General features: G+C 37.7%; 1 protein-coding gene across 18 annotated transcripts in view; it reads right to left on the bottom strand.

Moving 5' to 3' along the window:
* LOC117237668 (polypyrimidine tract-binding protein 2) overlaps positions 1-12,481 on the bottom strand; it is a 414,765-nt gene that overhangs the window by 60,844 nt on the left and 341,440 nt on the right. For all 18 annotated transcript variants that reach the window (XM_033501879.1, XM_033501873.1, XM_033501874.1 and 15 more), the window contains one exon: positions 3,006-3,155. In XM_033501879.1, coding sequence (XP_033357770.1) covers positions 3,006-3,155 — 150 coding nt within the window. The remainder of the gene's footprint in view (positions 1-3,005; positions 3,156-12,481) is intronic.

Raw genomic sequence — 12,481 nt, 5'->3', positions numbered from 1 at the left:
TTGATCGAAGAAATATTTGTGAGTTAACGTTCAACAAACAAACGCAACAAACGCAAACGAGACTTCATCGATATCCACCGAAAACCAGCTAATTTATTCGAATTTTGAACCTTCGTCCTATTTAAGCCCGCGTTTGACAAATGATACGCTTATACCACTTGATTAATGCTTCCTTCGTTCAAACCAATTGAAAGGCTTGTAACAAAATCAATTCGTATAAAATTCTTCGATTTTCTTTCGCGTAACGGTGCATTTTAATAGGTTCGAGTGAAATTCACAAAATGATGGAGCACGAAATGACGGAAGGTAAACGATTTATACTACTGAAAAATTGCAAGTTCCACGTTCTACGCTTATTATATTTTTCTGCAAAAAGATAAAAATCGGCAAGAGTTATTTCCGTCACGAACCGAACCCTTTAAATATTTATCAATCTCCAAATATGAAACCACAGGTGACTGATTTTCAAAAATGACACGATACGATTGTCCACTGTCGGAAAAATCGTTGGAAAATCGGGAAGTTTCGATACGAACGAAACAAACCGATGCGAAACAATGGAGGAGGCGAGGCTTTCGCATGTTGCAAGTGGATTTGTTTTCCATGGCACACGTGTGTACAGGAAAATCGAGCTCGTAGAGAAGTACAATTGACGCGGCTGACTGTTTGAACCGGCAAATTCAAGAGTAGCTGAAGTGGGGAATTTTATTACCGGTAACAAATCGAAAGAAAGAAACGAAAGGACAAAAGAACCGGAGAAAAACACCGGAGTTTGGTTTACATTCGACGAATAGCTCGCACAGCAGCTGACATATCGAGCATTTCCTTTTTTTCCCCGCGTCTTTTATATCTCGTTTCCGTTCTTTTAACGTAAAAGAGAGAACCGAAAGGTACTTTCAAAATTGATTCCGTTGGAAGGTTTCGATGGAAGTAATTATTTCGGAATTTCAGAGTTTCGTCGAAGATCGTTGTCAAGTCGAACGTCTGACAATTTATTCTGTTAAAAATTAATTTCTGTTAATTATCAAATTATTTCCCGAGTATCCAGGAATATCATCAAACCAACAAAATCTTTGAAAAAATCAGCAAAAATTTCTTCGCGTTTGATAGAACCCTTCCTAGTTGGAGTACAATACTAAATTATACCGAATAGCCAGAGATCCACGACCACAATGTGTCCAGCAAAAGGATGACAGCGGCAAAGAGAAAGAGGGATACGTGCAAGAGACACGTAACACTTGCAAAGACAATGTCCGTTGGACTGAGAATAGAGCGGAAACAGAATCAACAAGATGGAGTCCGTTGCCCTAGGGATTGTTCATAAATTATGGACGCGTTAATTGTAATGGAGTTCCCAAACCGGACTGTTTATTGACTTCGCGCCGTTGATGAACCTTTGTACCATGTATTTTGCCGGGAATTTCGAATATCTTGCGATGATGTTTCACAAGTTTAATTTACGTCATATTTTGCGAATTAAAGAGAATTATTTCTAAGAATTAAAACACTGTCCTTCGGATTGAATTCGTTCGCCCAATATTCTTATGCGTTTTGTCGAGAATGTTGCGCATCTTGTACTGTTATTTTAGCAGTTTCATTTATATCATATTTTGCGGATCAAAGAACAAGTTAATATTTCAAGATCGCAAGTTTCTTTCGGGGTTTCTTTGAAGATACTTCGCAGAAAGATACGCGTGTAGATACTTTCTTCGTCCATTACACACAACATGCAACCCCAATCACAGAGAATCGAAAGTCTATCTTTGGATCGAAATAGACGCTCATTGCGCCAAAGATTTGTAACATAGCCGAAAACCTGATCAAATAATGTTGCTACGTAGGAAAGGAAACTTTTCGAAAAAGGATTCAACGATTCTCGAGTCACGAGGTAATAGATAAGAAAGAAACGCGCACAGATGTTGCGTCTTATACCATACGCGACATGCTCGCGCCTCAATTCTAGCCGCGATCTCTACTTGCCGATACCTAATGATAAAACTAAAAACACCGGAGCACCTCGGATAAAAAGGCTCTCGTATTCTTTGATACAGGTATGGCGACAACAGCTGGCGCGAACACGGTTCTCGCGCATAAGCATTTTTAATGCGCCGCTGTTCTGTACTTTAGATGCATTAAAAGTTTAAAAAACGGTCAATACCGGTTATTTTAAACGCTGTCCTCTGCTAAAAACGTATGTAACGCAAATGGTGTAGACGGCGCGGGCGGAACCGCGAACGTAGCTAGTATTATATACAACGAAAGGACATGTTTCAGAATTACTATTATTACCACGATCGTTATTAAATTCGAAATGAATTTATTTGCGCGGAAAATGTGAGAACAGTGTACCTGCTTCGATTTTGATAATATTGAAATTGTTTGTGGGTGGAGTTCATGCTTCGATTATCGGTATCTTCGCTGCTGTATCTCCCCGGAAGCGCATAATCGAAGCTTTATGCGACAATGTCGGACCAGGATCTCCTCTCAAAGGCTGCAAACGCGTTTTCGAGATTCAAATTGCCCCTCCGTCTACCCCTACATCCCTCGAACGATATTACTCGACGAACGTGATTAATTAACGTGTCTCATTCGTACGGTGTAAAAGGTAAATTTTACGTGGTCGTGAGAACTACGACAGCAGTAAAAAAGAATTTATGGCGACTGGGAAATTGCTAGAATTTTATACGATAAATTTTGATCTCGATCGATTTTCCGATACTTCGCTTTGTTTTTCTCTCGTGTGTCGCTCTTTCAAGGAATATCATTTTTCTAATAAATGATAGAAATTCCTATAGCAACACAGAGACAGTTTAGTTTGAGATTAGGTTTTAAATAAACTTTAATTTGGGGATGTAATTGGTTGATTTTTTAAATTATTTGCTAGTTAATTATTTACTAGCTTATTTTGCTTACATTAGAAATTGCTTATCTTGAACGTTAATGCAGTTCTATATAGTGTAGAATTCGTAAAAGAAAATTCTATAGCGAAGAGTCCAAGTACTCACCGCATTGTTGGTGTGCGTTTGATCGGTTTTGAGTTCTCTATGGTTGCTGAATTGAACGTAAACTGCCCTGCCACGGAGCTGAGCCATACACGAGGCATAGTAATTTACCATCGTCGCGGCAGCATTTTCATCCGCCATTTCCAGGAACGCCTGCAACAGAAAATCATCAGAATATGGTTAGAAAAATCTATTAAATCAGAAAATTTAACTAGGACGACCGCTTTTTTATAAACAAGTGATTTATTGTAATGATCTTTTGCCATCTCAAAACATCATTTTCCAAACATTCTATAACACATTCCAAAGAAGAATTGCAGTTTGCAAATCTGAGAAATCTTGAGAATGCCAGAACAGAAATAAGAAAAGGAATTCCACTTTCGTGGACGATTTCAATATGGTCGAAGGTAAAATCGGGAAACGACGCGTTTTGAAATCCAAAAGAGAGGTTAGCTCGTCGCGCAATGCAAATATTAATGCAGAATTATCTCTGTAATTGAATTTCCGCGTATTCTCCGTCGATGTTACTTAATTTCCACTCGAAATTCCCTCCTGGTCGCGGAATACAACTTAAATATTTGCCAGAAACAATAAAAACTACTTTGCAAGGCAATGAAACGTCAACATTTCGATTGCATCGTCTTTCGAATGTGTTTTTAATACGATAATGGGGCAGGAACGACTTCGAGCCAACGACCATACTGTCCCGATGAAAATCTTAACAAAATTGAGAAACAATAGCAAATTACCTTAGAATATTTTAATATCATATTATTTCTTCAATTTTACTAAAATTTCGCGAATTTAACGATTGTATGTTGAACTATACCGACTTCGATGTAGATTATGTAAAAAATGCAAAAAATTATACCATAATTTTAATCTAGCTTGAAATAGAAATTCTAAAAGTAAAATTTAATTGAAATTAAATGAAATGAATTTAGTTTTTGAGGCAAAATTTGTGATAATTTTGATGGTAAATGAATGTTGAAATTATAACGATGGATCAAAGGAAGAAATTCTGATATTGCACTGATAATTATGATACAATTAATAGAAGTGTAATGATTAATTGTAGAATGGATAGACTAATAATGGGAAATTTAATTGCAAGAGATGTTTATGCTAGGTAAATTGTTATTCATTCGAAATTCTACACCGCCTGTCCTGTGTATCATTTTGAATAGAATAATTAGATTCATTTATTTAGAGAAGGTTGAAATTTATTTAAACGTATAATTTTTCTATCTCTCGTCATATACGTCGGATACCAAAAATATTCATGTTGGATAAATAAGAATTTATTTATAATGCATATCTTAAATAGCTCTTAATTGTAGAAATGGGACAGAGTTTCTTTTCCATCGTAAAAACGAAAGGAGTGGCAAAGTCAGTAATATTTCAAGATCTGTATGGAATGCAAGTTGCAATATACCGCTTAAATAACGTGAACGGAAAAAAGTAGGCAGGTTGTAAATTCCCTTCATGGGGCAACTACCGAAGAAAGTATGTTTCTGAAAATGATAAATAATTAATTGCACTTCGTTGGCAGAAGTGCCTTAAGAGATATCGATTTCTCGTTAAAACGTCTCAAAGGACACTTTTTCATTCTTCTCTTCCCTCCACCTCTAAGCGTTCTATATTTTTTCCCTCGAAACGAGGCATTCTTCTTTGAGCTCGCTGGAAAATGGAGAACAAGGGATACTTTTTAGAAAGAAAGAAGAATAACAAAAAATTCGTGAAAAATTAATTTTTCCGTAGAACCTACCCAGAGAAGCTTCCAAGAAGATATAAATTCGTCCTACTTGCCACGGAATGTAAAAATTAATATGAGAATATTTATAAACAGAGAAAATAAATATAATAAAAATAATTCACGATTAAATCGACAGATTTATATATCGAAAGATTATTGGAATAATCTTTAAAGAATTCCGTATAAATATCATATAGAAATTACGTTAAATAGTAGACAAAAATTTTAAGATCGACACTGAAATTTCAACAGACAATTAATTTGAATGGCAAATAAAATTTAAATTAAATACTGGTTAAAATTAAGATCGAAATTTAAATAGAAAATTAGCCGAGTTTAAAAACAAAATTGAAAATTAAATTAAAATAAGATTACATAGAAACTGGTCCAAATTAACATTACGATAATCTTACTTAAATATTGGTAGACTTTTAAAGAATTCATAATACTCCTCAAAATATTCAGAAAACTCCTATTTTGCTCCTTTACTTATCTATATAAAAATATCTATATCCGAATATTCGAGTCATCTTTCCAAAAATGTTCTCACAAATCAACCTCCTCTATTAAAAAGCAAAAAGAAAATCATTCTACCTCTCCATGCAATAATAATTTCTTTCGCCGCCCTTAAAAGAAAAGAAATGGAAAAGGGAGGAAGAAGAGGAGAAAAATCTGTCGAACGATCCAGAGAGCAAATTCGAGATTCCAGGTCGATTCGCGGAGGGAAAAGGGAGAAACAGCTATGTGCTTGGAAGGCATTTTTACATTTGCCTCGGAGCACAGCCGCCGCCATAATGGAATATCTGAAGTTCAGCTCGGGTAAACACACTTGGGACACGAGGAAATTCAGCGGAAAAGAAGCAGGATGAAAAGGAAAACAGCCCGTTTTCTTTCCTTTTCTTTATTTTTTTCTTTTTTTAGAAAAACGGCGCACACAACGAAAGCTTTCATTTCAATTACGCCATCCCATTAAAAACTATGTACAGCTTCGATTGTTAAGAGAGTATTTCTCTTCTTTCTCATTTTCTATTAATTCTTGCATTTCACTTGCTCCTTTTTGTTCGTTTGTGAATATTTAGAATTATTTTATTTATTTAATATGTTACTTTGTTTAACTAGAATCCAAAATATCTTTTTAACATAGTCCTGACATTCTGTTTTTTAGCACATAATAATACGAGATCGATTCGTAAATGTTATTCAGTTATCAAACTTTAAATTACTAATTACAGGCTGTACATCTAATTTCGCACGCGAAGCAATTCCCTTTTTCCCTTCTTTCGTAATTCTTTGAAACTTTGAAATTTTATTTCGCTCTCGTTTTCCCTGTTTTCCTTTTTATTCCGTCCGTTCTCGGTTTCTCGACGTCTTTTTCTCCACATCCCTTATATTTTTCTTTCGTCGAGCTTTTGCTTCTCCTTGCTTCTCCTGTCAGTCTACTTTTAACGAATTTCTAGTCTGAAAACTATATTATAAAGACAAGAGTGAAACGCTCCCCGTTCCTGACGATTCTCTGAATTTCCATGTAATTCCTCGAAATAAATTCTTGTATCACTGACGTGACTATCTAAAAATGTATGTATTTAATACAAGAAAAGAAACGATACAAAACAAATAGTTACTTATGAATTGTAAACGTAGTTCCGTCCGGCTTGAGTCGCGGAAAAAATTAAGAAATAAGATTTTCGAATGATCGAAAGAATGGCAGTCGCGTTTCACCGCGTTTACAAAGGGTGAACAGCTCCAAGAGGTTGAATACTTAAAGCGTACCAACCGGAATTTAATAAAGAGAATCCGCTGTTGAAGATCGACAACAGGAATGCGGGAATTATTTTATTATTACATTCTGTTGCGTTCTTGAAAAATATTCGTCGATTCGAAATGCGGTTCGTGAAAGAAGTCTCAAACATATGTATCGTTTATACCACCAAGTAGGAATAAGAAAAAAAACCAAAATCTCTCAAGGTCCGAAAGGGTAAATCAGATCAATAAATGAAAATTGATTCTCAAACATTTCTATCACAAGAAACATAATTTACGAGCGTTTGAATCGTTGAATCTGTTGAGAACTGTGGATCTTTGAAGCCGAAATAATGTTATAGGAACGCTAAATTTATACCGAGGATTAATATTAAAATAATGATATATTTATTTCATGGACGAATCGATACACACTTGCACGCGTCTCAGCGCTTTCTTCTATACCCGACTGTTAACCGACCGTAAACGGACTCTTAACGGATTGAACCGTTTGCATTCTTTTGTTTTCGAGACGCTTCGGGCACGCATACTTCCACACACTGATATTCACATACAAGTATCTCCATTACGCATTTAACCTAGTCCAGCACAGAAAATTATACATATCTCAACAGCATCAATCTTGAAAAAATTTTCCGGTCCTATTCTGCTTTAAGAAAAAAATGTTCGATTGATACGAATATTTTTTGCCATTAACATTAATTGTACAACCCAATTTACCCAATTATTCGTCCCATATGCGGAGGAATTATTTTATACAAAAGAATTCACGCAACAAAAGCAGCTCGACCGAGCTATAGTAACGTGGAACAGCTTCGCTCGTTCGCTTTAATTCTAACGCGCGATTCCCATTAAACGAGTCGCAAAATCCGATCAAAGAAAGTCCCGGAAACTTCCAACAACTGAAATTAACGACATCGAACTATTAAATTTCTGCAAACTGTCGCTGCGACTACGTAAACAGGGAAATGAGGCGCGGCGGAGGAGCGAAGGTGTTTTAGAGAAACACGGAATTGCAACGGGACGACGATCACGCACAGGCCTCGGAAGGAAAACGAGACACTGGCATGATTGCTCTCTCTTCCATTGCAACTCGGATTTTCTCGAGAACCCGACGAAACGGCTCCGATTGTCTCGGTTAGGGTAATGCAAAATCTCGATCCTCATTTTGCATCAGAATTTTCTCATTTTGAATCGGAAATGTAAAAAACGAAGGAAAGAATTTTCCAGCCCCTGTTTAGAAAAGCTCCATTGGAAATAAAAGATTACCACCCCCGTTGAATCATTTTCTTATCTAAAAATAAAAACATTGCACTTTGTCATTCCCAAGACAAATGTGAAAATCCAACGCCCTTTCAAACGTATCCGCATAATACCCCTGTCAACTAAAGACAAAAAAAAAAAAAAAGGCAGAAATAGGAAAAAAAAGAAGGAGAATTGTGAAAAGTCATAGAAGGGGCTTCGTTAGAGAGATTTCCGGATGTGGGAAAAACGAGGGTAAATCGAGTTTTGCGGGACGAACGATCATTCATTCGCATTTCCATGGGGTTAGTCATCGCCCTGCGAGAAGTACGACGGGGGAATAATATCGTCGGCAGTACGAGAACACCGCCAGTCCTGAATTTAACCCCGTTAACTCCGTTTCGAGGCGCTAATGACGCATAGAGCCGCGCAATTGGGTTTTCGTTTGGAACGCGGGCCGAGCGCGCGGATTTCTCGCGAGGACTGGACACACGCTCGCGTGTCCTAATGTCGAACCGTGCTCGGCAATTGTTACACCCTTGATTGCCGTGAAAATGATCTATTCACCTGGAAATGAACGCGCAGTCGGCCTCGAAAGTTCCGGCGATTTGGTTGACACTTAACCTTGCTACGAATTTTTATGTTTCGATCTTGCTTGCCTTTTAGCGTGTAAAAAGAATTTTTAACGTTCTTGATTGTGGTCAAGTTTCACAGCGGGTCAATGTTTAAATGGCGAAACCCGTTTTTGAGTAAAATTAAAGCTTAATTAAGCAAAAAGGCAAAAAATAGATAAGACACCAACCTAGCGAATAAATACCCAACGATAGCCAGCTTGCAATCGTCCCGAAATAACGACGTACTCGATTCAGAACAAAATTAACCCTTGATAAGATTCCTAATTTTCTATCCTTCGTATATTTAAAAAAAGCTCGCTAATAGCCCAAAAATAAAACGAGAGAATAAAATATATCTCATGAAGGTAACGTAAATAGACAATCAGAAGGAATGAATAAAAGAAATAAGAATTACCTAATTACCTAAAGAATGGAAGCCTGTTGACGATGCAATGATAATGCGAAATACGAGAGAAATTAAAAGAAACACACGGTAGAGCCCATTGAAGACGACAGAGGAAGAAAAGAAAAAAATAAATATCGAATGAATGGAATCATCGTACACCGAAAGATACAAGAGATTAGAGAGAAGAAATCTAGGAAGGAAAGAAGAGTACTTAAATGTTAAAATTCCACTGAACGCAATAAAAACAATAGCTCAACTAAGGCTAGCTGAGAAAAAAACACTCTACCACAAAGAAAAGCATACGAGAAAACAACGTAGAAAGAGAATTATGCGCATTGCGCAACAGGTACAAAGAGGGGAATGTAAAGCACACGTTATTAGAATATCCCCTATACGAACAGTTATAGGCGGTGCATCCGAAGGGAAAAGTAACGACGAACGAATTGCTGATAGTGAAATTCGAGAACGGAGCACGAGAACTATTATACGATGTTTAAAAGCAATAAAGTTAAGGGCATTTTTCGGTAATTACGATAAAGAATTACATACATACGTACATACATACATATTTAAAAAAAAAGGCTCGATTAAAAATAAGAAAGAAACCAAAAGATTCTTGATACGTCGTCCGAATCTCGCAAATAAATAAATATAAATAAATATCCAACGTTAGCAAACCTGCAATTGCCCCAGCAGGGTGAACAACAGTTTCCCCGAAAATAAATAGAATGCAGCGAATTTCAAGGAAACCACCGTGAAAGGGTAATACGGAGACGAGGTTACGACAGTGGTCGCGTGTAAAGAGCCGTTTTCCCGATCTTAAGATCCCGTCCAGCCCAGACGAATCGTGATCCCTGGATTACCACGCGTAACCCATCCCCAATGGCGGCGGGGCAATCTTCTCTCGCCGCCTGTGTTCGCCCTATGTCGCCCATAAAGACGTTATTGGATCGAATTCCCGTGCCACGCCGTAAACAATCGCCTTGCTGGTGTGTTCTACACAGAATACAGCCTGTATGTCGTTCCGATGGACACGCGACACCGTCAATGGGGCGACTCGGCCATTCTTGGCGCTTGGATAGTGGACGCTGCGAGATTTCAGAATTCTTCCGGATTTCTAATAAAAATAATTACGGGAACTACCGTAATTGAGTTTTAGAATTTTGTATAATGCTTAGCAAGTTTATTTGGAGCTTATTTGAAACGTTACTGCGATAGATTTAAGGGCTGTTTTAATACCGAAACTATTAGGATTGGCTTTCGCTATTTCGTATAACGTTTAGTTCATTTGCAACTTCTTTGAAACGTTACCGTACCAAATTGAAGGGTTCTTTTAATATTAAAATCAGATTTAAGGATTCTTTTTAAAATTTCGAAAACTCGTTGACCCTCGTGCCTCATAGCAGTGCCAATGAAATTTCGAAACGTTTTATGTAACACATACGACATGGACGCGAAAGTTTCCTACGATAAATATCCAAATACTTTCGTGAGCCAATGTACGCTTCGATACAAGAAAGTTCGATATAATTTTCGCCTGGAGGCGAAAGAAAATTCGCGAGAAAAATAGAAAAGTATAGTCTTGGGAATGTACAATCATCGGAAGAATGGGTGGCATGACGATAATCGTAGAGGCGTGGATATCCCTCGCGGTAACCAAGCCCATTACAAGGGTAGAGACCGCGTTTATGGCCTCGTAAATCAACTAGAGGGGGTGGCCATCGAGCGATTATTATTTTGTGGATACACCCGCCTCTCTGTCTCCCTCTCTTTCTTTGCACATACGCTACCCGTGAGAAGTTAGGAATCACCTGGTTTAAGAGCTACTGTGAACCGTTAATCATTGTGGTTTATGAATTTTCGAACCAACCCCTTAGTACAAAATGGAAATTGTCCAAGGGTTTCTTTTAACAGAAAATTATCAAATTGTCTCGTAGCGCCTATCTAGTACCATTATCTCTGAACAATTTTAAATAATTCAGCAGAAACATTTCGGTCTTTAGCCATTAATAAAAATTCTTACAACTAGTTTTTAGCTTTGTCAGATACCCACTTTTCTTGCTAAGCTCTGCGAAATCATAGATTCGTGCTACTTCGATATCCATAATTTCAATTGGGAAATAAGTCTCCGAAAGAAACTGTTACACTTGCATTCAGAAATTTCTGTCCCTATTCTTAATACTAACTTCGACAAAATGGCAAAATGTTTCATTCGCAATTACCAATTTAATACTCGAAGTAAACAACGCAAGAAACACTTCGCTCAGATTATCAATAATTTTCCATATCCGCGTCGTTTTACCAATTCTAAAAACGTTGAAAAATTCACACGCACTATAACGCTACGGAAAAATCGTACACGTAAAAATCATTTCAAACGAGACTCGACGTTTCCAGCAGATCTCTGATCCCTCCGAGTTCGTAGAATGGAAAAATGGAAGAATGGCAAATATAAGGACACGTGTAACACACCTACACGGTCTTATACACGTATACAAATGCGATGGAAGTTTCGCAGGACAGGTCGTCCCAAAGGATCAAGGAGAAAAGCCGCTTCTGTCCTCGAACGGAAACCAGCGGAAGAAGAAAGAGGGTCAAAAGAACAGGATCATCCTTCTCTTTTTCTCTCGTATTTCTCTGTTTTTCTTCCTGCCCATGGAGGAGGGAGTCTTCTTTTCTGGACGCTCGATCAAAATTTATTCACGCGCGGCAAAATTCTCCGCGGACTTCCGGCTCTCCCTCGGAAGCAGCGATATTTCTCGACACTGTCTCCCACCGTTCCTCCCGTGAAATATATTTTCTGATTCTTATATGGCGGGGCTGACGGTTTTATTACGATTGATCTTCTGCTTGGAGATTTTCTTTTACCTGTTTAGATGGATTTCTTTTAAACAATTTTTTCGTCATTTACGAAGTTCTAATCCTTAATCGTTCAATGATATAGAGACACTCGTTTTACGTTTCTTTCTCCGTGCATTTTCCATCTTCGCAGAAAATTTACAATAACAAAATAAAGATATCTAATTGTCTACAGCTTTAAACGATACCCTAATCTATCAACACGTACACAAATTTTAAATTCGAATCGCGTTAACAAGCACTGAATTCGTAATAATAATTGGCATATGTTAGCTAATCCGAAATAACTACTTTTTCAACAATCTTAATAAACAACCTAAACTAACGCTTCACTTTATAAATTCCACCGAAATCTATCAAAACAGCCCCTCTTTTATTTCAAATAAAAAGTCTTCGTCGCTTATCAAAAAAGCATCAAATGTACCGTAAGGGTAATTACGAAACACCAAATTTCCAACGATCTTAAGCAACCACATCATAATTAGTCAACCTACTTCGCAAGCTCGGTCCAACCCAAGCCGAAGCTCTTCCAAATAAAAAGTATCGTCATCTTCAAACCCAAACCTGACCCCCTCCGCCCCGTTCGTATTTCCGCGATTGATGAAAACTGTAAGCGTCCGGGTGGCAAACTATCCCCACCATCCTCTCCACGAAGAGTAAGAAGCCGAGTTATTTCTGATTTAAATAAACTCGGAGGATCTCGTCTCGACGATTCGAACGAGGAGAGCCAAGGCTTGTTTGCTCGTCGACGGAGTCACAGGGGCTGATAGTGGGGGAGCCGGAGCATGAATGTAATTTATCCGGGCTATAAGGGATGCGAAACGACTACGTTTGAACTCCT

The sequence above is a fragment of the Bombus vosnesenskii genome, unplaced genomic scaffold (assembly GCF_011952255.1).
Source record: "Bombus vosnesenskii isolate JDL3184/JDL3185 unplaced genomic scaffold, Bvos_JDL3184-5_v1.1 scf7180000013395, whole genome shotgun sequence".
NCBI classification, from domain to species: domain Eukaryota; kingdom Metazoa; phylum Arthropoda; class Insecta; order Hymenoptera; family Apidae; genus Bombus; species Bombus vosnesenskii.
This window is presented reverse-complemented; position numbering and strand designations above follow the sequence as displayed.